The 27,852-nt window shown below is 29.6% G+C and overlaps 3 protein-coding genes across 3 annotated transcripts in view; 2 read left to right on the top strand and 1 right to left on the bottom strand.

Moving 5' to 3' along the window:
- Positions 1-2,344, bottom strand: part of Tsf1 (transferrin 1) — a 9,182-nt gene extending 6,838 nt beyond the window's left edge. The window contains exons 1-2 of the mRNA XM_011499117.1: positions 2,036-2,344; positions 664-890 (exon numbers count right to left, since the gene is read on the bottom strand). Of these exons, the coding sequence (XP_011497419.1) occupies positions 664-890; positions 2,036-2,123 (315 nt within the window). The 5' untranslated portion in view covers positions 2,124-2,344. The remainder of the gene's footprint in view (positions 1-663; positions 891-2,035) is intronic.
- Positions 2,345-15,112: 12,768 nt separating this feature from the next.
- Positions 15,113-20,104, top strand: LOC105361833 (uncharacterized). Its single transcript, XM_011499115.1, has 4 exons — positions 15,113-15,599; positions 15,987-16,256; positions 19,060-19,323; positions 19,807-20,104. The coding sequence occupies exons 1-4, from the start codon at positions 15,113-15,115 to the stop codon at positions 20,058-20,060; spliced, it is 1,275 nt and encodes a 424-aa protein (XP_011497417.1). The 3' UTR covers positions 20,061-20,104.
- A 2,211-nt stretch (positions 20,105-22,315) lies between these two features.
- Positions 22,316-24,377, top strand: LOC105361832 (uncharacterized). Its single transcript, XM_011499114.1, has 3 exons — positions 22,316-22,461; positions 23,548-23,817; positions 24,215-24,377. Exons 1-3 carry the CDS (start codon positions 22,437-22,439, stop codon positions 24,268-24,270), a joined length of 351 nt encoding a protein of 116 aa, XP_011497416.1. The 5' UTR covers positions 22,316-22,436; the 3' UTR covers positions 24,271-24,377.
- Positions 24,378-27,852: the final 3,475 nt, after the last annotated feature.

Below are 27,852 nucleotides of genomic sequence, written 5' to 3'. Positions count from 1 at the left end.
TATTTTAACGAAATGTTGAATAATTTAAGTAGATTAATAATTGTCCGACCCTCTTTTCATCATAATAAAACAGGCTAATTATGTTTGCTAAAGCACATGCTTCGGCGTTATTAACCCGCTCCGACAGTAATAACAGTTAAGCAGCTTTAATTACATTTTTAACTAAAATAATAAACAACAATAATAATAAACAGCAACGACAACAGCAACGACAACAGCAACAACAACAACAACAACAACAACAACAACAACAACAACAATAATAATAATAATAATAATAATAATAATAATAATAATAATAACTACAATAATTTTACGTTATGTATTTGATTGATGCCGATTATAATTTTGTTTAATGATTATTATCTTGCCTAATGAGCGAGCGCGCGACTAAAGAAGTGCCAGTTAAAACTTGCAACTCGGCATAATTCGAGGAAATATTCCGTCCAGTGAACAACATTTTCATTATAATGGAACAATCGTCAGATTTCGTTGGAGAACACAGCTCTAATGCTCGTTTCGAGTATTAAAAAGCCGCGTATAAATTCAGCCGGCGTACCGTACTCTTTATATTCTATGGGCATAATTGTTGTGGGAGGCTCGGAGCCGGCTACGCGAGACGACGAAGGTGCACCGAAGACCCATTCCCCATCATCTAATTACCTGCTCGACGATGTTGTATTGGGCTCGGGAGGCGAGCTCGTGCTTCGCTGCGAGATACATGTCCTCGGGATCGACGGCCACGATGTCCGCCTCCTTGCGACCGACTTTGTCGATGCACTCGTAGCGGTCGCGCCCGGAAATACAGGAAATCGGTATCCCTTTCTTCGACGAGTCCACCTTCATTTGTATGCAGTCGTCCCAATAAATCTCGGGTACGCACATCGTGACTGGTAAATGGAGGAAGAAATAAGCACCCGGCACATTCCTCATGTTACGCAATTCAGGAAAGAAAGTTGATCGAGCAATCTTACCGCCCCTCTGACTCTCTGCCTATGTCTCTGTATTTGTGTCTGTCTCTCTCTCTCTCTCTCTCTCTCTCTCTCTCTCTCTCTCTCTCTCTCTGTGCGTGTGTGCCCGTTCGTGTTTGTTTGTGTATTTGTCTGCGTGTCTGAGCGCGATAATCACTAAAACGCTACTCTACTATCTAGACACTTATTTATTTTAAAAATACTTGCGTTAAAGTCTGATTATCTCGTGGCAAGGATTGTCGTAATACAAAAGGCTGCTTTAACTTACTAAGTATCAATATCTATTTTAACGAAACAAATACGGCACATCCAACCATTCGTTTAAATAATAATTTTAGTTTTACCAAATATCTATTATCCTATTATTTATATCGAATATGTCGACGCCTATACTATATCATTTAGTTGCGTTAGTCGTTCAACGTTCGTAAATTGACGAAAAGGGATAATATTTTTGAGCTGAACTTTCTATCGACACAATAAACACTAAACTATCCTGCACGTTATAAGCTGTTATCAGTAATTCAAAAAATCAATAGCTTATTAAAACAATGTATTCCATGTAATATCGTCGTTTGTGACTCTCATATAAAAATTTAATCAAACTGTAAAGTCGAAATAGCAAATAAATTATCTTATTAAAGCGTAGTTATTATCCCCGTTACTTTTACGAGCTAACAGTACACCTGATTTATTAATTCTTATAATAAATCAGTATATTAAATTATTGCCCCTAAGGGGGGTTCCAATGATAAAAAATAAAATATACTCTACCTGAAATTCATAATAAATTAATGTATAAATAATATTTGAGTAAGTTTCATCGAGGAAGGCCTCGTCAATGATCGATGCACAGTCAAGCCAAAATCAATTTCTTTTAACAAACGACACACTCCCAAGTTCCTGACTTTCGTCTTACCCTCGACCTCTCCCCCATCCCTCCACCAATAATCCCCGCCCTTCATCCCCCACCCCTCGCCACAAGATAAAACTACTTCAATCTACTGCATCCGATAATAAATCTCGCCAATAAAGGACAGGTCGGTAATAGTTACATTACTCACAAATTACTTTCTTCTCGCTCCTGGCGTAAGTCGCCAGTACCGCCCCAATTATCAGCAATACTTTCAAGAATATCCACTTAATCGCCATGGTCGTGGGGCTACGGGCGGGCGATCAGTCGAAGAGAGACGCAAGGAAATCTCGGTGTCAGCCGCGGGTTCGACAATGTGTGCAAGGCGCGCGAATTAAGCCGAGCTCGGCAAATTCAAGATCGAGAGTGTGCCAGGATGGCCTGGCTCGGAATATTCATCCAACAACCTTATATAGGAGTGCTGTTTTCCTTTGCCGGACCGAAAATGGAGGGGATCGTCTCCTTTGCTAGCCCATCCGCCCGATGCTGCTCCTCCGGCTTTTTATCCGCCATCGATTCTCTCGCTCTTTCGCTCGCGCGCTCGCTTTCGCCTCGTCGACTCACGAAGGCGAAAGGATCGACTTGGGCGTCTCAGGCTTCTCTCTTCCCATAATCTCCGCGCTCGTCCTCACCGCGAAACTGCCATTCCGAGAGTCTCTAACGCCTGATAACTAATGTGTGCCATTACCAGATGTCTGCGATATTACGGCGATTAGTAATGACTCCTCGAGCTTTTATGTATTTGCTCAAATTCGGTTAGTACGGCATATCAATGTGAAATTATTGTCGAATCCAGCACGAAGCAGACATTTGCAAAACGCGTATGCGCAATCCTTTCTTGCTTGTTGCTTTGTCTAATTTAAAAATGTGTCATAGGCCGTCTTGTAGACCAATTGACTTGTGGCTAATCAGCCCTTTGCTTTATTATTCCAGACATTTTTACAGCTTTTTAAGCAAATAATTTTTATTTTTTGACACGACAATCAATAACGACAGTACCAACTAATTGATTATACGACCTCGTATTCTAAAGAACATTTTATTTCACTTGATTTTCAAACACAAAGTTCTTCCTCCCATCGTATAAATTCTCGATATTTTTTATTGTATAATGAATGGAGTGTGTGTATCGCTGACCACGAGTATTTTTATAATTTTACCAAAACTTTGTGCACACTTTCTTTTTAACTGCATGCAGCACAAAAAAAAGAAAGAAAAAAGAAAAAAATAAATAAAAAAGGAAAAGAACAAAAGAAAAAGAGAAGAAGATGAAGAGGAAGAAGAAAAAACAGGGAAAAAAATGAGGCTCAAAGAAACTCTGCGTTCGAGCTAACAAAGTTCAAACCGCATAAGATAAAGCGATGAAATTTATGGTTTTGATGAGCCCTATTTTACCTTTTTCATAGCGACTACGTGGTTTCTTCCTCTCTTCCTTGTTTTCTCCTTGGTTTTCAAAGCATTTACGACTCCGGTCGCGTGCAAACGTGTTTCAGACTTAATATAACGATATCTTTACTATTTCTTCATAAGTAAACAAAAGATATTTTTAGGAACTGCGAATTTTTTTTTTGTTTTGTTTTTTTTTTTGTTTTGTTTTTTTTTTGATTTGTTTTTTTTTTTAACGGTTAATTTAAAGTCTTTAATCGAAATTAAACAAGCATCATCTGCATATTCAAAATTTTATTTCACTTTTGAACACATGCGCAACTATCATGATAAAGCGGTTATTTCATTGTTATGCATGAAATGACGAGGGAAAATTTTTCTTATAATATTACATTACGATAAAAGTTCGATACAATATATTTAACGCTGGAAATTTCTTTATTTCATAAAGCATCTATGCCTTTATTGTTTAAATAAATTTAACAATATTTCATCTTACAACTATATACCTTTTCTTTTTCTTATAATAAGCCTTTTTTCGTATAGTACAGCACCGGATAAGTTTTCCATTTTATTAACTCCAATTGATTTTGTAAGTAAAAAAGTTTATTACGACTCGCTGTTATATATTCAACAAGACTTGTTCTCTTCATAATAGAACGTAAATGATTTTTTTTAAAAATCCTATTTCTCTTTCGTAAATCGTTCCCGTCTACAGTTAAATTTTGTTCCAGTTTTTTTGACGAAAGTTCGTCAATTTCCTTTATTAATTGTCCATTCATTTTGCGCCAATAATTGATCTCGATCATAAGCTTTTGAAACGTGCTTTCTTTCTCTTTTAACATCCTTTGAAATTTCTACAAATGTATATTAGAAAGCAATTAATTAAAAATGTTCGCGAAAAATCTAATCTCATTTGTCATAATTTATAAAATTTAGCATATTTTAATTCTAAATTTGTCATTTATATAAGCTCATTTGGATGATTTTGTAACGAGACATTACCTTTTCCATCGAATTTAACAATACATCACGAGTCCTTGAATATTTATTAACAATTTTTCCCCCAAGCCTCTCCATTAAATAATTTTGCATAGCTTTTTTAACCTGCAAGAAACACACATAATTCATATTTTTCTCAACCCTCTAGACGCCATTGATTCACCTTCCATTGTGCCAATCTAAAGTTATTAATCGAAACAAAAAGAATACTTACTTTTGTATTTTGCACGAGTGCTAAATGCTCTTTTAAGTGCTTTACTTTTGTAAGTGAACACTGATATTTCCACTCCAGCAAAAGTATAGATTTTCTCAAACTCATTCGTGCACGTATGACATTAATATTTTTCTTTCCCTCTTTTACAATATTGCCATTAATTTCCGTGAGATGCTTATACGTGACGAGAGTAGCATTGTTAAAATTACTAAAACATTCTGACAAATCGACTTCTATCTGTTCAGATTTTAAAACAATTTGTACATTGAAATTATCTGTCATTTTTAATTGTTTCTGCTTTTGTTCTGCGATGGTACTTTTAATTGTACATATATTATTTTGAATCGATAAATTCAACCTTTGCAAATAAGAATGCGTTTGCTCGGCATTTGCTAACTCTAGGGCAGCCATTTTTATCTGACATTCAATGTAATGATGTAAGAAATTAAATTTCACAATGGCTATTATGTAATTCAAGAGTTTCATCGAAATACAAATATATTTCAATTAAGGGTAGATTATAGAGAAAATATCGATACAATACCTTAATTTCCGATTCTACTTTATTGCGTCGTAATGTACAAAATGTTTGCCAAAGTGTACTATCAATTTGAAATGGCAAATTTGTTGGCATCGCGTCCATTGCATCCATGTTACATAAAAAATCTAAATACTCCTTGGGCAATATCTGGGAATTTCTATCAGTTATTAAACAGAGGCACATTTCTGTTAAACAAGTTAATGATATGTAATTAAATTTATCAATATTTGGGCGTCTTTTGTAATGTCGAAGTAAATGTTCCAGCATCGATTGTTTCAAATCCATAAATTCACTTGGTAATTTAGCTTCCAAAACCTTATCCCGTTTGCGCAAATTTTCATATTTACTTTTTAGTTCCAAAATGATGGGCTTAACATTCGCTATCTCGGCTATTATGATTTGACAATTATCTTCCAATTGCACTAAATCTTTATTTATAAGTAAAGACATTTTATTCTCTTCGTGCTCAGTTGAAGCTCGATACCTTTCCTCGTTTAATCGCAATAAAAATTCTTGCAATACAGCCGATTGAATTTTTATTCTTTCTATAGCAAGAGCATGCATTCTTTTATCAAAATCATCGATGTCGCCTCGTATTTTAGCTTAAATGCAAATATTAGTTATATAGATATATAGATAGACGTATTAATATGGTTTATAACATTAATAATATTCATATGATAATTATTATATACCATTTATGTTATTGATTTCAGATACTAAGTGAACTTTGTATTTCTCTCGTTCGATTTCTAAATTTTCAACCATTTGTTGATAAGCTTCTACAGCCTTAATATCTTCATCATTATATTTTGACGGAGATTTAAACGTTAAGCAATACGGCTTCTGTATATCTTTCGCTATTTCATCCTCCCATCTGATATTTTACAAGTGAAATTTAAATTGGAAAATATTATTTGACATACGTATTTTAATTTTTATTAAATTTTACCTCTTCTCTAAAACTCCATCCATCATTTCATCGAGTTTCTCTTCACGAAATGCATAATCATATATCACACCTTTATTTTGATTACTTAAACAATTATTTATCATATCGGGCGAAGCATCTTTATCATCATTCATTATTTCTTCCAGAACTTCCATCGAGTGCCATTTTATATTATTGAACTTATTAGCATCTTTTTCCACTGTTCCGAATAAATTTTTTAACCGACCATTCAATTCATCTAATTTCATCAATCGCTCGGAAGTTTCTTTCAATACTTGATGTTTCAGCTTTTTAATTTGGTAAAATTTTTCATTAAATATCATCTTTAAAAATTAGTAAAATATGAATGAACAATTGTATTATATTTATATGATACATAACGACTTTTATGTTTAAATTAATCTAAGTTAGGCTAATTCGCGTTTACCTTTAACTTATATTCCTTAGAAGTAGCTATATCATAATTTCTTGGATTACAATTTAAATTCATTAACTGACTGATTGGAGTATTATCGTTTAACCATTTGAAACTACTTGATCCAGAAAGCATAATAGCATCGCTATGTTCTAAGAAACATTTATCATCAAGCGTATAAGAACGGGAACCAAAGGCAGTAACTGCCGTAAGTAATTTAAGACGTGACACAATTTCTTTATTATCAGTATGCTCAGCATATATATTTGATAATGGGGTATCAAAAACTTCGATAAAATGATCATCAATTTTTTCAGATTCATTTAAGTGACGTAATGAAAAATTATTGACAATCGTATTGCCATTGAAAGAAAGAAGAATGCAATGAGGCACCTGAAACGTATTCCAAAAATTTTTCATTAAATAGTTAATAACACTTTCGATTTGACTAATTTCTTGTTTTAATCTCAGATTAATCTGTTCCCGTTGTTTGTGTAAAGCAACGCTGATTTTTTCCTTTCTCTTAATACTATTAAAATCAAATATCGAGACTGGCAATTGAAATTCAGAGTCCTTATTCTCATTTAAGTTTAATAATTCTTTGATCTAAAAATATACATTTGACGCAATTATTAATAATTATAATAGTTTATTGACGTAGATAAATCTAATAAATAATAATATTGGGAATTAATACAATTTGGAATAACCTTAGATTTCAATATTTTTATGTCGGTTAGAATATCCTTTTTCAAAGCTGTTGATTTATTTTCTTCAGCTTGGATGTCGTCTGCTTTCTTTTGTTCTAACCATGTTTGATCATTGCAAAGAGAAAACTTGCCGTTCTCTTTACATTCCCATTGTAATTCTTCCATTTTTTCTGCTACAATATTTTCTTCCAATTCGCTTTTTTTTTTTTTTTTTAGTTAATTAGTTAATTTTTAGTTAATTAATTTTCAACATTACGTGTTCAATATTATCTTTTATGAAAACAATTACAAGTGTAAATTTACCAAATTTGAAGTCCAACAAGATTACCATTTCTACCTAAGCAGACAATCATTTTATCGTTAATTGCGGATATTGAATATTTTGTACCATACTCTTGATAATGATGCACCATAAAATTCATGTTAGGTTTTGATAAGTTTGAAGTTTCTCTTAAAATAATAAAGCCATCGAATCCACTTGTGAGAATACGTTTTTGTGAAATATTCAAATCAAATTTTCTAAGTTTATGTCCCACATTTATAATATTAACTAAAATTATTGATTTGTAATTATTCTAAAGAAGAAGAAAAAAAGAAAAAAAAAGAAAGAATGAAAAGAAAACATTTTTTATAATTATGCCTTATCCTGTTTATTATATGATTTAACTAGTTACAGATAGTACCTCGATTTTTAAAAAATGTAGATGTTTAGAAAGATATGGCACACCTAAAAAGTCATCAGCCTTTCCTAAACCATAACTTAAATTCTTATAAAAACTATTACTATAAATTTTATGATTCTTATAAATTAAATTATCAGATCTATTTACTGAATATATTTCAATAAAATTACCAATAGAAGCATACGAACATGTTTTAAAAAGAATTAAAATCTGCATTTGTTTGCCGTGGTCAAAAATTAAAAAATCAACAATCAAATTTTCCACATTTATATGGAGAATTACCTTTATATCTTTTTTTACAACTGTTTTTAACAAATACATAATACATGGTTTCTCAGACGCTATACCTAATAAATTACCATTTATCGAAAATTTAATCGTATTTAAAGAATCACGCTGCAAATGTATTAATTTAAGAACTTTAAAGTACTCTATTGATACGATAAAACAAATACATTTACCAGACGATGTAATAATAGACAAAAATGGCATGTACGGATGCGTGTCCAAGTAAACTACTAAAAATGCAATAAATTTTACAATTCAATTAAAATTACTCTTATAGTAAATTAAAATATATGTGCATTATTTTTATTACCCTCATCGTCTTTATCGATTTGAAAATTTGCAGTAATATTTCCATTATATAAATTAACAAGCATTAAGCAATTAAAACCATCGACGATAATGCCATATGTTTTTTCTGGGTTTAATATGCGTAGAAACTTAATTTTTGGACAATTACTAAATACTTCTTTCAACTCTGATTTATATTCATTCGTTAAAGATAATTCAAATACTTTTCCGCTTTCGCTATAAAGTAAAATTGCTTCTTTATGACGTGTTAGTGTCATTTTCAGAATTTGGCATGTAAGTTTCATAAACCACACGGTATTCCAAGTCTCTCCTAAATTATTGTCTTCGTGAGATTTATGGTAGCACTAGAAAATAAATTGTATGTTTTTTATATGCCACGTACCTAATATGTATATGTACGTATATACATTTATCAAGCATATAAACTTTTGTCAAGTTGAATATTATAAACAAACGAGGAATTCAATTAAAAATTAAATACGAAAATTAAAAATTAAATATTTCCAAAAAAAAAAAAAAAAAACATAAACAATATATGAATGAAATAAGATTAAATAAATCAAGGTTCTGTTAACATTAATGTTATTTATAGTAAAAAAAAAAAAAGATGAGAAATACCATTTTAATAGAATTATTGAAAAGCTCAATATCAAATAGTATGAATTTCAATTTCATCGAAATAAAGTGCTTACAAATCTTAAATTAAATCTTAAATTAAATGCACGAGTGAGAAATATATTCGCCTATAGGTAGGTATTATATTTATGCAATTTAAAATATCTAATCAATTATTAAAATTTGAACATTCAATCAACTCTAATTCTATATATATATATATATATATATATATATATATATATATATATAACATTTAATCTATCGTTAAATTAAAAGAATTCATAATTACACATACGTTTAACTGCAAATCATTGTCCAACGTAACAAATGCATCTTTAATAGAGAGAATAAAAATTCGATCTTCTAGATTAATGTTCCGATCCTTACATACGATCATTTGCATCTTCTTACCATCGCTACTCGCAATAAATGCATTCTGAAGCGCGTCGCACAATAACAAATTACCATTATTTGCCCAGCATACGCATACAATTTTGTCACTAGTTAACTTTATCGAATTCTTAATTACAGTAGCCTTTTTGAAATATGTATGAATGTCATATGTTAATAATTCGCCCAATGTGGGAGAAAATTGATATATTAAATTCGATGGCTTCAGTGATGCTCTGGAAATTATAATAATTACACCTTAATAATTAATATTTTGTTTCGTAATTTAATTGCTGCTCAAATTTATAATAATTCAATATGTTCAATAGTATGTTTTAAATAATTAAATAATTTAGCTCATCGTATTTACATACACATTTCGCTGTATAAAAATTGTATAAAAAAAAAAGAAAAAAAAAAAAGATAATAAAAAAAACGAAAGCATAACCCACTCAATTGATTGAAAATTGTCGATAAACGGCGTGTCAATACTCGCTACTTTCTCTCCAGTCTTCCAAAACCATAAGATAAGATGGAAATCTGGATGCGATGTTAGACTTATGAGATATTCAGCTCCAAGAAAGCAACAGGATATATATGAGTTTGGCTGATTATCTAGTCTGCATTCAGCAATTTTTTCAATTCGTGGATACGCGTGAATATAGATTTTTGGATGATAACATCGTTCAACCGTAGAAAATATCGGAATGACCTGGAAAGATATTTCAGCTTAAACACTTTTCTATTTATTTTATCTCGTCTCGTTTTCATTGATAATTAACTTGCACATTACAATGCATTTAAATGGGAATACACTCGCGCGCGCGCGCGCGTAAAAACATATATATATATATGCATAATTTGTTTTTTTAATATGTGAGTTAATTATAATAAATGTGAAAAATAATTTATTATATATATATATATATATGTATACTTGATAATACCATCATGCATTTTTGGAAATTTCAACAAATAATAATTACAATTATGATCTTTCACGATATACAATAAATACACGAATTTTAAAAATAAAAATTCTATCCAATTTGGTATTTCAATTGTGCTCAATTTTTGGGGATTACATTTTCTTGTTCTCTCATAAAAATATTTAAGCACTGCGCAATTTACCGAATGTCCAGCCAGACAGCAAACACCTTCGCCCCTCGTCGGACTATTAAAATATTCGATTTTTTCTTCTTTTGTTATCAAATTATAAAATATCACATGATTTCCGGATGCAGTGGCGATTACTTCATTTCCCAAAAACACAAAATCGTGCGCATTTCCTGTTTTAATCCACCTATACGGCAAAGATAATTGAATTTAATAAGCCATATTGATGAAATTTATTATACAATCGAGTCAAAAATGATTTTACTTTGTAATAATTGTCATTGTCGTCGATTATAGCCGCAAGTTTAATGTTCACCAAACACTGCACAACGAACTTGCCCAATAATTCTGTTTGGTTGCTTGGAAACGAATCAAACGTATTGGATTTTCATATAATTAGAGAACTGCCACATCTGCATCAGTTTATCAAATTATCCTATTATATTTGCATTATTTTTACTTAAGCATATCGCATACACACTCTCACGAATTCGAATTCGAAAATTAATGATTAAATTGTTTACTTAGTCGCTTTCGTCGTTCAACAACAAGTGGCATAATACGTTACTGCCAATTATTTCAAATAATACACAATGTTACAATAGAAAATAAAATTATGTATATCGTCGATGATAAATGTCTTATTAGTAAACTTTTTCATTTAAAATTAATTTAAGAGATAAATCACTCTTAACTGAAAAGCAATATTTGACAATCGACAAGCAATAATATCGCGCTAAAAACAGTTTACTAAAGGATAGACATAAATCTGAGGCTCTCGTAAAGAAAGTCACATTTTCTTCTATATATGAAAAACAGGAATGTCTAGTCAAATGCGCCAAAAGTTCTAACGAAATCACGAAGATCTTGTGACGATGGAGAAACAGGATCTTAAATAGAGATAAATGCTCAACATTGTCAACGAATTCCACTAGGCGATATGAATCTCACAAAATCTACCGGTTATTCGACTCTTTCAACAGCTCGATTTTTTTTTTTTATTTTTTTTTGTTGTTTTTTTTTTTTTACCTTTCCCTTATATCACTGTTAGATTCGCCATCATTGTTAAGAAAAAAATGAGAATAATAGACTTCATGATGGAAAATATGTTGCTCGCCAGTGAAAGCATAGGAAAGTTGTTATAAGTCTATGCATAAATGCGCCAGATAAAACGTGATTGTGTGAGCCGAAAATGCAATTTTGGAATTTAAATGGTGAAAGAGGTATAATGTCTGAAAGTTCTTGTTTTCGAATTCCGAATTAAGAAGACCAATTGTGCAGCGATGTCACTAGGAGTATAAAAGTGTGCCACTGGATCGAAGAATCGTTTAAGAAACGAAGGATCGGATCGAAGACCGTTATTGCTTAGTACTGTCCCATGCATAATAATGGGCCTCAAAGTCTTTTAATTTTTAATCTACCGTGTAAGATTTATGCATTTGGAATATCTCACAGATCATGCAACAGTCATTTTTATTATGGCTTTATTACTTCGCTAAAGTCTTAAGATTTACATATGTAATTGATGAGAAATTCTAAAACGATACCTACTAACGCGATTATTATTAAAATTAAAGTCTCTGGAGCAACATTAGGCTCGTGCTTCCATATCTAACAATTTACAAACTTATATTATAGTTCGTAAATGCTTTCGAAAGATTGATAAAGTTTTATTATGCTTTTGTGAGTATTTGAATTATGTTGAAATGGCCAGGAATCTCTTTTTAAGATATTCCCAAACAATGTGAACAAACAATGAGATTTGACGAGATCTCATAAAAATAAGTTGCATTCATTTTTATTGGATAAAGTTATTTTCATAGGATTTCTAAGAGCAATGAAGTTTTTTGCAGATAATTTTTGTTCCTATCATATGTAGGAGATGGATGGATCCAATATGTTGTCAAGAAAAGACTGACAAATCAATATCGTAATCTCAAGTATCTTAATGCTATTTCATTCTGACGCAGAGTTCTCGAAAATAGCAGTATTTTTGATAATTACAACATTATTACGCTAATTTCTTTTCGTAACTTTGGATTTTTCATCATTTCATAGCACGCATAATATTTAACGAACGAGCATCAAAATCATTTTCTTTATTAAAAAGGATATTTTTAAGGAATTACCAATGAATATCGTTAGTCAAGTCTATTTATGATCAAGTCTACCACTTAATAATAACAAATTCTAATTAAAATTTCATAATATACATGCATCACGTCTTTGCAACGGTGCTTTAATAAATGAAAAAAAAAAAAAAAAAAGAAAAGAAAAAACAAAGAAAAGAAAAAAAAAAGATGATAATACAACGACACTTGAATTTTTCAAGAGAGAAATTAACATTTTGTGTAATAATGACCCTTTTTTGCTCTAATGCAACTACAATGCACATTGAGTTTACCGATAAGTCGATATTCTGCTAATTTTTGCTCGAAATAACCTCTCGGAAAATGCGATACAATTACATTTAAGCGGATTAGATAGTAAAATTCATGATGGAGCGAAGCCAGATCCGAATTAATCGATAAGCCCCTGTCGCAATTCTCGGGCCAATTTTCGCAATTTTCGCAATGCGAGGAAGAAAATGAAGCGGCGCCTTAGTGAAAGTAACGCGGAACAATGGCCCCGTCAATCAACTGGTAATCGTGCACGAACATATTTCGGTGGTATGGCGAGCGTGAAATAGTAACCTAGTAAAGTTCCCCTACCGCCGAAACGAGTATATAGTCAGCGGCACTGACCGTGACTTTTTTTATATATCGCGGGCGTGCGAGAGTCGTGGGCAAGTGTCAAGGAGCAACATCATGGGACAACGATAAGTTTTTCTTGACCTTCGCAAGGTTCGTTGTACGGCGTGTGGTGCCAGTGCAGCCTCCAAGGCCTTGGGTCGGTGGTACCAACAATCGCGGGACGAAGAGTAGAGGGACACGGTGGTAGAGGTTTCTCACCTCTTCCATGCGCTTTTTTTTTCTTCACTGTTGCGTATTGGCGTGAAGCGCAATCGAGGATCGTCATTTCGTTTCAGAAGAAAAGAGGTGAGTTCTCGTCATTGTCAGATTGAATTCGCAGAAGATACCTAGGAGCTCGATGTAATTAAGTGACTTTTTGTTCACCTTTGCTCGTTCCTACTCTGTTTATTACAAGATATAATCTTATAAGATAAACTAGCTCCTTTTTCTTTCTTTCTTTCCCTTTTTTTTTTGTCACTCTTTTTTTTTTTTTTTTTACGATAAAATCTACTTACATCGACTTGAATTAACTTTTTCATTTTCAATAAACTTGTGGGAAATCCAATCCAAGTCCCTGTCGAAGTCGAACATTTTAACTTTGGCATAAAACTATTTTATAACGACTTTCCTTTCCTATACGTGCATCGCAAAGTTTTATCAAATATAAGTTAAGATATAAATTTTTATCATATGTAATATCGCCGAGATAGTTTGTACTCGTTATTTCGTTTGAAAGGGAGAAATTCGAAAGTTGCATCTTGAAATAACAATTATTAGAAAAATTTTCTTAATAATACACAGATCAAGACCCTCGATCGACTCTGACTCGGTCAAGATTTTCAATTGGAAGTAATATATATTTTTCTTATTCTTTTTTTTTTTTTTCTTTTTTTTTTTTTAAATAAATTATTTATTTAAATTATAATTCGTACTGTTAAGCTCGTAACTAAGATTTTTATTTCATTGGAATAATGGTAATAATAATTTTTAAATACATAATGAGCAATCAGATATTTTCATTTTAATTTGTTTCGTGAATGTGTCAAGAGACTTGTCGAAATTAATATCAACAATATATAGGAATCGAGCAATTTTTATTCACAATTATCAAACATATTGTAATTATAAAATATTGTCTTATATGTTAAATGAATTTAATTGACTTTAACAGGGATAACCTTGAAAATTTAATATGCATTAAGAATAACATTTTAAAAAGATACATTCAATCGAACATATAATTTATAATAATTATTTTATAATAATTAGCATATCTATCGTTCGTAAGTTTAAAGTAAAAGGCCGCGAGCGCGCAAATTTTTCATCAGTATTCATATAAAGTTGCCGATTTCGTATTCCAACGGAAGTAAGCACTGACCTTGTTTTTCAACACAATTTAGATGTTGATTACTAGATGCTTTAAGAGACCTACATTTCATTTTATCGATTTACATTTATATACTTATGTTTACTTTTAGTATTATTTATTCCTTATATTGTAATATTAACTTGACATATTAATTGTAATATTCATAGATCATAATTGCTTCTTCGTTTGCAACAATTTATGTGAAACTTATCTCGTAATTTTGCGAAAATTGCACGATAGAAGTTCCTTATGCAAATTGTAAAGATAAAAGATTATTCGATACCTTAATTTTTTTTCACACCATCCCCCTCCGCCCATTAGACAGTGAATAATAATGTAGAAACAATTATAAACTATCGAAAGTGATATAATTTTGTTACCAATAATAATCATTTATCGTCTACTCTCGCGACAAAACAAGAGTAAAATCATTTCATTGAAACATACAATGTGCTTATCAATATACTTATAATCTTTAAAACAATTGAAATATTTTCAGAACCATGAGAAATTACGTAATCGCATCATATTTATTGTCAGTCGTACTACTGATAATAGCAGTCGGTGCCCGGTCGGTCCTCACCATCTCGGACGATACCAATTCAACTTTCTGGCCATCTAGTGACTCCTCTCATTTGCAAATGGAGGCTAGAAGTAATTACGATGATGTTAGTAAGAATATTCCTCCACAAACCATATCCGAAATCTCATTGAACGTTGAATCTTCGCTGAAAGTCAAGACGGATGGCCGTCCAGGTTCCCCCTCTGATCCCATAATCTTTCCTCGTAATAATATTCAGTCACGAAATAAAGGCGAAATAGTCAGCTTATCAGCAGCAACAAAAGACAGTTATCTCGATGCTCTTGATTATTCGCACACGATGAAAGAAGATGTGAAGCAAGACTATGTTCCTCGACCCGTTTATCGTGCCGAGGATACTCATAATAATAATAGTAACAGTAGCAGTGGCAGTAGCAACAATCCACACGGTACGTTCATCCATTATTTGACTATTTTAAAAAATTTTGCCGCGCACATGCTTACATACGTCAACGTATTTTATGATGAAATTCTTGTTTAAAGAAAATATTAATAGCCTTGAGAGAAAATTTCAAGTGACGAACTCGAATATTGTGGGAACTAAGGTTTTCGTAAGAGATTATGAAATATTTTAAGTGATATTTTAAACGACAAGTATTTCCTTTTTACGAGTACAATTATTCTGTTTTACTTTGTTTGCTTTTTTATTTTTGTTTCTTTTTCTGTTGGTCGCTGTATCGGTATTTTTAATAGAAAAAAAAGAAATGTTAAAGGTAGCGCATTATTGAAATATTGGATGGAGAGGTGAAAAATCACTAATTATCTTGGCTTTGAAGCTCCAGAGACGGAATCCAAGATATCACGGATCTCCTATAGTGGAAATACTTACGACGTACCAGCTAAATCATACATTGTGCCGTCGATCGATTTATCTTACGAAGAACCGCATCAAGTGCCTTACGGAACCGAGTTTAACTACGATTCTTACGGTGCGTACGGACTGCCTAACAATAAATACAAAGTTACGAATGTGCATTCGTATGGACCTCCGTCGTATTCATCATCGAGCGGTCATCCTTATCTGGCGTATGGAACGTCGCAGCAAGGTGAGAGAAGAGGTATCGTATGCTCTCGTGAATTTGGTTTTTCTTTGCAGTATGTTTATGGAGAACATTGAGCGCTTAAATCTGGAATACAATGCTGGAATTTGCTTTTCAATTATACTCTAATACGCGAAACTCAAGTAGATAAGATGCAAAGACAATATATTACGACGCACGCAATTGTATATTTTTTAGTTCATATATCGTGCAGTTCAATGCACACGAGGAATAATTCTTAATAATTTTTGCATTTTAATTCGTGTTAGACATTATAAATTGGTATTTCATGAAATCCTGAATCACTCGATTTATTCTAGTGATTGATATCGGTAGAGATAACATTGTAACTAATCCAATTTATTCATTGATTTACGTTAAATCATGCAAAAGTCTAAAACACGATACAAATTATTAGTGTAGTTACGAAATATTAGGGAAATGTAAGATTAATTAAAATTATTATTACATTCTTTACAGATTGCAATTTTATTTGATTTCATTGAATACTATTAATTCTTTATAAAAAGGAGAAAAAAATATATATATATATATATATATGCATTCAAATTTCTATATCATTTTATTATATAATAAAAAAAAGATATGTTGAATACATAAAAAAAAAAAAAATAGGCAGTAAATAATGGATAATTATGAAACTATTTTTTTATTTTTACAAATTAAATAGTATCAATTTAAAAAAAAAAGTCATTATGTTAATAACACATTGATGCAGAGTATATCATTGTATTTATTTATGTTTGTTTGAGGATTTTTTGAGGAGAATTATTCTATAATAAAGTTTACACACACACACACACATATATATATATATATATATATATATATAATTAATAATAATATTTAGAATCAAAAGATTATCAAATAATTTTATACATATCAATATTTCAAAAATATATAATTAATTTCAAACAAATACGTACATATATAAAAGTATTTTGATATTGGATGAAGAAATAATATAAGATATATAGATCGAACTATTGTATTTTAAAAAAATTTCGTTATTTAAAATTATTCATATCATTACTATCTATGCAATGTTATTTAAAATGAATACCCTTTAAATAATAAATATGCCTCTTCTATATAAGAACACAGAAAAATAGTCTTTTTCTTTTCTAATTTCTTGCTGTTTTCCTATAATACGATATAATTACTTTTACACAATTATTTTTATACATACATTAAAATATTTAAATTGTAATATAAACAAATACTTTTTCAGTATAGAATAGATTTTTTAATAAAAAAAAGTAAATGCATAATAAAAGCAATACTTTTTGTTTAATAGTTCTAGTAATAGAAAATTATTTTAATCGCTAAACAATTCGGAGAAATTTATTTGTTCTAATAAGATTTATTAATAAAATTAATTCCTATCAATAATACATTATTATCAATCACGGTAAAATAATAAATTAAAAAAAAAAAAAAAATTATTAATTAATTCGTAATAAGAAATTTATGTTATTTACTAATTGTGAAAATATTTGATATCTTTAATAATATGATTTTTGTATATCTTCATTTAATACAATTTTAATATTTTAATATTGTAAGATTTACTTAAATAAAAAATCGATTTAATTTTCGTTTTTTTTTTTTTTTTTTTTTTTTTTTTTTTTTTTTTTTTTTTTTTTTTTTTTTTAAAATCTAAACCATCTTTCAGAGTAGAATTGTAATAAAATGAAAACCTCTGCTCGGTTAATCCTATAAATTTTGAAAAGACAATTGGATTAGGAATCATCGAAATTATCTTTAAACAATTATATACCATTTTGAATTAAATAGTTTTATTTATTTATACATTATCATTGCTGTTAAAAAATAAATTGGCTAATTTATATCCACTCATTAATTACATATATTTATGTATTTGAGTTGTTTTTTTTTTTTTTGTTTTTCTTTGGTTTTCAAATATCAGTTAAAATAATTTTTAAGTATTAATAGATAATTGATGTTGCGTCGATTGAAACATATATTATTTCAAGTAAATTTTCTCTTCGTACAAACGAAATGAATATTTTCATACATTGTATCACTTTATTAAAATTGAATATTATATTTTGTCTAAGATATTTACGTATAATGATAAGTTCAATATATTACTTATTTGATAATATTGAATTAGCAGTTACTTGATTGTCACAAAAATATTAAATTCTCTTTGCTGTTTATTTTATGCTTGAATAATTTGTGATATATGTTCGACCTTTTAGTCTTTTATCTTTTTAATTAGATAGCGATAACACATTTTACATTCGCTGTGGTTTTTGAAAATTAATAAATTATTAATTACTTCTATATGAGAAGAAGCATAAGCGATTAATGATGTGTAAATCATATTGTCCGATTAATACTTGCCGATATTATATTAAATAATATGAGCAATATCTTTGTGAAATATATCAAACTGCATGTAAAATACAATTACTTTGATTAAAAGTTCCTGTATACCCTATGTATAATGTATAATGTATAATGTATAATGTATAATGTATTATGTATTATGTATTATGTATTATGTATTATGTATTATGTATTATGTATATACGGTGATATTTATATGAAAAACATTCAAGGTTAGTGTAACAGTACAAAAAGATAAAAGTAACAACACGTAGATGCTCTGGTGCGAATAAATTAATGCTGAATATACGCTTTGCATTAACACAATCGCCATAAATTTCACATTTCAGAAGAAGAGAAGAAATAATAATAATAATAATAATAATAATAATAATAATAATAATAATAATAAACAGAATTTTTAACGTTTTAGGGCTAGGATCGTTACAGGCCACTTACAGCACATCTCATCCGTTACCTGACTTCTTCCCTTTTACCTTCCTTCCCGCTATTGATTTCAGCTGGCCAATCTCCTTGAAAATTGACGCCTTCACCTTGATCAAGATTGTTCTGAAACTTATTGTCTTTAAGATAATCGTCAAATTTATTGCCGTTATTTGTCTATTGATATTTATACCGAAACTTATACACAAAAAACACGCTGTTGATGATATATCACGCAAATTTATGGAACAACGTAAGTAGAATTTATATGTCGGTAAAAATTAGACGCTCGAAAAGTATTTTTTCAAAGACTTATTATTACTTAATGATTTATTGTTTATTGTTTTATACAAAAAATTCATAATTCCCGTAAACTTCTCCGTAAAGTCTCGCAAACAGGAGGAGTTTATTCATATTGCTTTTTAATGTACCGCTAATTAATAAATAATAGGCGATAATTCATTCAAGTACTAATTTCCCTTATTAAATACAAACTTAAGATTATGAATAAATTAAAGTTAATGTTAACATTATCATTGAAGCTCATAATTTTTTTTTTTTTTACCGAACAAAGTTTCTTATTCCTTTTTGTAATTATTAGCTTTCAATGATCGACGCTGACAATGAGATTTCTTAATAAGAATATGTTTTTGTCTTAATCGTACAGGAACAAAATAATAATAATATTAATACGCATATTATAATGATTCATCTAATTTTTACATAATATTTGCAGCAAATTTTCCGACCGAACAATTACACTTGTTGGAATCGCTCGTTACGAGATCGATCGAGCACTACAAGAACATGAACAGAAACGACACGAATAGCAATGCTCCGTGTAAGGATGCTGCTTGTCGAATTAAAAGAAGCAAATTATTAATGAGCAATGACACGTGGAGCGATTATGCACGACTATTTAAGGCTTATGTTGCCGAAGAAGAGGCCGTGCAAAGGCAAAGTGGGGGGAACCGACGTAGAAGAAGATGAGAGGCCATTATTACAGTTATATTTATACGTTCGCTTTATTTATTTGATTATTTATTCATTCGCATTTGATGGTGATAATGTCGTTTTAGAAATAAAATATTTAATAAAATTTTTCGAAAGGGAAAAAATATTACACGCGCCTTATAACGTTTTATTTATGCGTTGATAAAACCCGGTGGAACAAAAGTAATTGTTTTTTTTTCTTCTTTGTCTTCATGAGCCGTAAATTTATGTAAAAAGCACTAAAAAATAACGTACAATAACAATGCAAGTGGTAAAGTGTTCGTACAAGGTAAGTGACTTCCTCAGTGATCACAATCTGGAACGACCTCGTAGACAATTACATACGTAACAATTTTTTGATTTATAAGACAAGCAAATCGAATTTTTACTAGTTTATTTGAGTAAGAATTCACGTCCCAATCTAACGAGAGATTAAATTTTTTTTTTGTTTTTTTTGTTGTTGTTGTTGTTTTGTTTTGTTTTGTTTTGTTTTGTTAAAGTACGGTCCTATTTAATCGGTTTATATTCTTTTGTTTACTTCATAATAATAAAGATTTTACAAGTTTAATAAACGTAAATTTTCATCAGTAATCTTTAATGGCAACATACATCGGCTCTAATATTAATATCTCGTATGTGATTTTCATCTTAAATTATTAAAAATATAAAATTACTTTTATTTTAGTCTATTTTAGTATTTGCAGACTTTAAACATGATAAATTTTTATAATTTAACACAGTATATGTATTTCTTACTTATGCGCCTTAAAAATAATAAAGACATGATTTCTTTAACGTTGATGTAACTCGGAAGGAAAAAATTAAGAATCTAGATTCCAGTGATTCTCAAAATTACTATTAGTTAATGTCGTAATCCAGACACAGTGAGATCTAGTTCTCCGCAATAAATTAATAAAGGGCAATTCAATCTCTTTCGGTGCCCCTTGATGAATAGATATGAAAATTGTTAGCGCATGAGAGCTAATACATTTTAATGATTCTCGGCACAAATAAATACTAATCTTCAAGCATGTCATCATTTTCATCATGTCAGCTCTTTGTAATGATTTCAGCAACAAACGTTTATTTATTTTTCTTAATTTTTACACGCGCATTTTAAATTATTAGTGTTTCTTTTTTACTATTAATTATAGTTAATTCATATAAAGTTTATTATACGCCCTTGTATTTATCATACTTTACTATGTATTTTGCCCAACAACAATGCAGAAGAACAATGCCTTTATATTGTAGTTTTTATTACTTCGTAAGATTTTTTTTTATTATTAAAATGCATATGCTCATAAGAAAGTATAACGAATTAAAAAAAAAAAAAAAAAAAAAAAAATTTAATTTAAAATTACTATAATTATTTTAATTATTGGTAATGCCCTCGATAATTTTTAATATCATAAATTTTATAATAAAAAATATAAATAAAATTGATTAAATATCCTCGTAAAATTGAAGTAAGATAGATGTATTTCAAAATTTATCGAGAAATTGAAATATATAATTTTCCTAAGTTGTTACTAAATCTACATGTCAAAATTTATTGAAAAATTCAATACTTATATTAAATTATTTAATAAATGCGCATGATACAATTCAATTCCATTGTAATAAAATATTGCTATTTATTTGTTTTAAACATTAGAATAATACGTATGAAAAAGTGTATCTTTAATTGGACATTTAACGCTCTTCGTGCACATATGAACAATCTCCGGTTTATCAAAGTAATTTTTAATTTCCTTAAAACAAAATAAAATTTAATCGCACATTTAAAATTAAAGCTAATTAATAGCACATAAAATAAAAGCACAGCTGTGTGCCTTATAACCTTTGAATTGCAATAATATTTTCCAATCACATGGCAGATGAGAAAAAAAAAACAATAATCAACGTCTCCTTCAACGCTTTGCAAATTAAGCGAGTCAATAAACTTTATTGCTTATTATCATGACGATGCTCGTACGGTACACGCGATTCAAATAGAAAAGTGTTTTTCAACGAAACTCTATTTAGCATATTTCATTGGCTACCGACAGCAGGAAGGCATTACGTGCACAAATGACTGGGTGTTTACGAATTGTATAGCTAAACCCTTCAATGAGGTCCATAAAACCAGTGATAACTCGTGTTAACTCGCTTTAGCACTCACCTGCTTCATGCATTTCTCAGTGGCCCGTGTCGAGTAAGAGAGGTAGGGGACCGGACAATCCAACAGTCTTATGCTTATAAAAGCCGCGATAGAGCTTCGCAGAATCCAGTCTTCTTTCGATAACGCCAGAGACAAATTGACAACAGATATAAGTTGGAGTGTGTTTTTGTTTTGTTAGATTATTTCAGTAAGCACAACACACAGTCAACATGAAGCTGGTTATAGCGTTCGGAGGTATATTTGCTTTATATTTTATCTCCCTCTCTCTCGTAACGTTTCTTAAATGAAACAGACAACGATGGAATAATACTACATAATTACTTTTAAATTGTTTTTGATTAATTATTTGGTTCGAGCTTGTCTCGATTTTTTTTTTTTTTTTTTTTTTTTTTTTTTTTTTTACAAATTTTCATTGATTTACGGTGGAATTAATTTACATTGAAAGGATAATGATAATAAAAAAATAATAATAAATAGATGGTTATAAATTATATCTTGTTCATTGTTTTTTCCGACATTTTATATTGAATTTGAATTTGATAAGAATGCATTAACAAATATTAATATAAGTCTAATTAATAATAATTTCGATTACGGATTGGGTAGGTAAAGTAATAAGATTATCAGTTGTTATTTTAGAAAATACAACACTCGAAAACTTTTATGAGTGTATCGTCATAAAAAATTACGTTATAAGAATTATCTGAAAAAAATGTTTCAAAATCAATTATCATACGAACGGTTCAGAGTTGTACTTTTAAGTATAATTTGTATAATTTTACCTCCGTAAAAGGACAACATATTCATTTTTTGGTGCGTGCGCCCATATACATAGGCGTCTATCCCGAGAAAATTCTATCTCACGTTTAAAACCAAATAAAATATTATCCTGTCCGAGTCTTCTCAAGGCCATTGATGTAAGCCTACATAAAATTAACATCCTCCCGACGCACGTGGGACCTTGTGAAATACGTTAAAAAAGCAAAAACAAGAAAAAAAAATCACAATAAAGAGAAAAAAATAATGAAAAAAAAAAGAAAGAAAAAAAAGAAAAAAGAAAGTGAAATAATAAATTTCTTCAATCCTCTTTCGAGTCTTATAATTTCACTGCGGCTGATGAATATCCCATTCGTTTATATCTTTGCTCTTCTAAAATTAGGTGCAGCTGTGTCAAGTACGTTGTAAAAATGCCTTCAAATTGGCAATAATTTCTTCGATAAGTCACATGTCCAAATATTAATATATGCTTTAACTCTAAATTCTGTCAATCCTCCTCGCATTAATCTCTATGGACAATTCAATGCGATCGATCTGGTTTAGTTATTCTTCTGGTCTGTGGGATCAGTAGCATCGAGGCCGGACCATCGGAGAAGTCGACGACGGCGAAGCCTGCGGTGACTGCGTCGAAGGACGTCAAAGAGGCGATACAGAAAGCCAAGGAGGCAAAGAAGGCGAAGAAGGAGTGCATGAAGATGTGTCCTACGAGTTACGATCCCATTTGCGCCCACGATCCCAACAATGCTACGTTCAAGCCAAGAACCTTTGGGAACCAATGCGTGCTCGACACACACAACTGCGAAATGGGAACAAGTAAGTTTAATGCTAATTTGACAATTTATGGCCGATTGATTAAAGTAGGATCTGCTTCGTTGATTACTCCATTCAAGGCTTAAGATATACGTGTGCTTGCTAATGCTATTGACGCGAACGTTCGACGATAGTTATTTATATATTAATTTATAAAAAAAAAAAAAAAAAATTCAGCGCCTATAGTTATGTTTAATATCGTGGCTAATAAATCGGATGAAGGCTAAAGCCTCGACGATAAGAATTTTGGCTCTTAAAGCTCAAAAAGCTCAAAGATCTCTTAAGCCTCTATAGTTTAGAATATGCTTAATTAGAATATTGCTTTATGAGACATTAATACTACGCAAAGCACTAAAACCATTAAATTACACGATTAAGTATATTTACATTTTATTTTCAGAATTAGCTGTAAAAAGTAAAGGTGAATGCCCTGGATCCGATGGAGTCAGATTATAATCGTTTTGATCGACCAATTCACCATTCCAATTCTGTATTGCATTGGACCTCAATTTTTTAACGAATGCATATACTTTTTGATGCAATATTTTTCAGCTTATGTGCAATTTTCAATTGTATATATATATATATATATGTGTGTGTGTGTGTGTGCGCGCGCGCGCGCGTGTGCGCGCGTGTGTGTATGCACTATTACATGTTCCTAAATAAGTACACAGAACTGCGCATGAAAATACACACGAACACAAACAGACAAATCCGTATATTTATAATCATATGAAAATGTTATATTATTATATGACACACACAATGTGTGACATCATTAGCTCAGTCTACAATAAATTATATTAAAAAATCCAGTAAATATACTATTTAGTTGATTTGCTTGCAGTCAGATGCTCTCACTTATTTTACTCTTTATTACGTATGTAATAAAGAAATATTTATAATTAATCAAGTGATATATTATCATCTCATTTTGGTACCTTTCCTTTATTAACTTATGTCAAAATCATTTGAGCGTATTATAATAATTACGTTTCACCAGTACATCTTTGCTTTCTCACTAATTGTAAAATAAAGTGAAATAAAATTTTGAGGTTTGAAATTAATTAATAATTCCTGTACGCGTTTTATAATGATTGTATAATACAAAAATCCTTTATCAAGTTCTATTATCATTATATTAAATTGTATATTTATTACGGGACTCCTATTTGTTTAATATTAAATTATGAAAAAAGAATTTCTAAAATATTTCTAAAATAAAATAGGCCGATTCTAATGTCTGAATATTTGAAAAAATTATGTTATTTTACATCGATAAATAAATAGTTTTATTATTATTGATTATTATCGTTATCGCTAGCATGACAAAAAACTTTGATCTTTTAATTTTCAAATTATTAAGTTATAATATTTACTTACCATGCAGTAAAATTAGAGAATGTGGTAATATTTAACAAATACATAAATAACTTAAAAATTTACTAACTCGAGCTCTATAGAACAATCGGCCACAGCTTCCATTTACTGCAAAATCAACATTTTCAAGGTTATGCATTATTCAGGATCTCGACCACGGATATGACATTAGTGATAACAAAGATTCTCTCAGTATTTGCATTACGAGGTGAAACATAATATTTAATCGCGTTGATTAAATGCTAGAATGATCTTAAAATGTATAAACTAAATCCTTTAAAGTTTATTGACAATACACTTTCATCGATATAATTAAATATGGGAGATAACAGTTTCCGTATAAACTGTTGCCGGTAAAAATTTTTATGTAAAACGATTATAAATTTAGGAATTGTAGTTATAGTAGCGCCTTTCCACAAATTTCTATTCGGTGAAACTTTTTCCATCAAGATTATGAGAAAATTTAAGACGAAAATCAACTAGTTATAAAAAGTTAAAACTGCAGAAAATAAAAATGATGTAATAATTTCTATCACGTGTTATATTTTCATCGTCGCGGTTAAAGGCAAAACTTTAGCTTAAGTATGGATTGCGCTTTTAAAACTTTATATAATATTTAATAAAAAAAAAAAAAAAAAACATACAATGTACAGTCATTTCAGTTTTCGTAAAATTTTATAATCTTCGTTATTATTTTTCCAATATTTAAACAACGAGCACAGGTTCCCAATGTAATAACATTTTAAATAAAAATTAATGTGTTTGATCATTGTACTATTTTTTTAAATAAATGATATATAAAAATGATATTACTAGAACTTATAAGCTAATACTTGTAAACAAAGTATTGTTATGTAAAAAAGAGTTCAAGATAAAATTAACTTTTACAATTTTAGCGTCGAATCGTTTGAAACATTTATATTGAAAATAAAGAAAATAACTTTTTCCAAGTACTGCAAATGAAATTCAATAATTTAGTACTAAAAAATTAATTTTGTTATTCAAATCTTAATAATAATAACAACAACAACAACAACAACAACAACAACAACAACAATAATAATAATAATAAACAGCTGAATAATTATTATCAATTCTGTTGCAAATATTAAGTTGTTAATATTTTTACACACATTTACATCAAGCTGACATCATTATATTTAGTCGAAAATTATTAAAATTACCAATTTAATAAAATCAATTCCTAACAAACAATGATATCAATTATTGGAAATACGAATGAAAATTCGATTAATGTGAAATAATTGACAATTATTACAGTTCTTATTGCAGTTTAATGTTAATTTAATAATTATATTTACACAGATTTGGTTGATGATGTAACAGTGCGTATTGTCAAGCGTATATTATAAAATCTTTCTTACAACGTTTCATTCCAATAATTACAATAAGAAAGTAACTTCATTTACCGTACATTTCCATCCTATTTATAATAAATTCTGATGTTTAAGCTTATGTTCTGTAATTCCATTTTACTTTGTAGATTATATGAAACGGTAAAATAAAAATTTAATTGTAATAGGACCTTATCGTAGCAAAAAATGTATAAATAATATATATATATATATATATATATATATATATATAATTCATGACGAATTCATTTCCAATCTATGTGTATGTATTTGAAGAGGAAATTAATTGTATCTATTACGTTCCCTTAATCAAGATGAATAAAGTTTTAAATTGTTTTGAATTATTGAATTCTATTGAAATTCTATACGAAAATATTCTACTCGGATATTAGATCATTAGCACTTGATAATATAATTCATGAAAATACTGGATTAAAATTTAACGCAAATTAATGTGACAAAAGGTGATTTTCCATTTTATTATCAGAAATTTATTACTTGACAATTAGTTGTTCGATAGCATATGAACGAATATTTTTGAAAACGAATGAAAAAATCAATATTTATAAACCATATTTTGATGCTTTAACAGCTCTGCGATGACATATCGCTCCGACGATTTCCCCATTGTTTTAGTTAAACGTTAATTTTCATCATTGTCAACGTCATATATATATATATATATATATATATATATATATTATTCGTTATTTTATAATTCATAAATTAATAGTGCATTGAAAAACAAAAAAAAAAAAAAAAAAATGAATATTTATTGCCATTGCATGCTAATATAATTATTTGATTCTTGTTGCCGACAATAATGACAACACTTATTTAATAATATGTACTTAAGCTAAGTTAAGATGACGATTAGATTAGAATTCACGGTAACTTGCTATTTCATTTGTACGTAATCATTATTTATCAGAGCCCTGTTTTATCACAATAATATATTATTTTTAAAATCACTAACCTCTAAGAGAATATCCAATAATTCTTTACCATCATTATTATCCATATATTGTGCTTTTCTTTTTCTTTCTTTTTAATCGTTTCCAATATTTTTAACATATTTTTGCTACATCGAAGGGTAAGCATTTCACATGCACATAATAATTTGTAATTCGAATAGTCGTAAACAACTTCCTTTTCACGCATCTCCTTTTATAGATTATTTATTTGGCGTTAATCTATCGTCTGGCAATTGCCCTCGACGCAAATACCCAATGAGAATTATTCTCGAATACGGATTTTTATAGCCTAATGATTCGGGAGTACA

This window comes from Ceratosolen solmsi, unplaced genomic scaffold (assembly GCF_000503995.2).
Source record: "Ceratosolen solmsi marchali unplaced genomic scaffold, CerSol_1.0 scaffold2, whole genome shotgun sequence".
NCBI classification, from domain to species: domain Eukaryota; kingdom Metazoa; phylum Arthropoda; class Insecta; order Hymenoptera; family Agaonidae; genus Ceratosolen; species Ceratosolen solmsi.
This window is presented reverse-complemented; position numbering and strand designations above follow the sequence as displayed.

Coding starts and splice junctions, on each gene's coding strand:
- LOC105361833 (XM_011499115.1), top strand. CDS start 15,113: ATGAGAAATTACGTAATCGCATCATATTTATTGTCAGTCGTACTACTG. Junction 15,600..15,986: donor CAGTAGCAACAATCCACACG/GTACGTTCATCC, acceptor TTGGCTTTGAAG/CTCCAGAGACGGAATCCAAG. Junction 16,257..19,059: donor GTATGGAACGTCGCAGCAAG/GTGAGAGAAGAG, acceptor TTAACGTTTTAG/GGCTAGGATCGTTACAGGCC.
- LOC105361832 (XM_011499114.1), top strand. CDS start 22,437: ATGAAGCTGGTTATAGCGTTCGGAG. Junction 22,462..23,547: donor GCTGGTTATAGCGTTCGGAG/GTATATTTGCTT, acceptor GATCTGGTTTAG/TTATTCTTCTGGTCTGTGGG. Junction 23,818..24,214: donor CAACTGCGAAATGGGAACAA/GTAAGTTTAATG, acceptor TTTTATTTTCAG/AATTAGCTGTAAAAAGTAAA.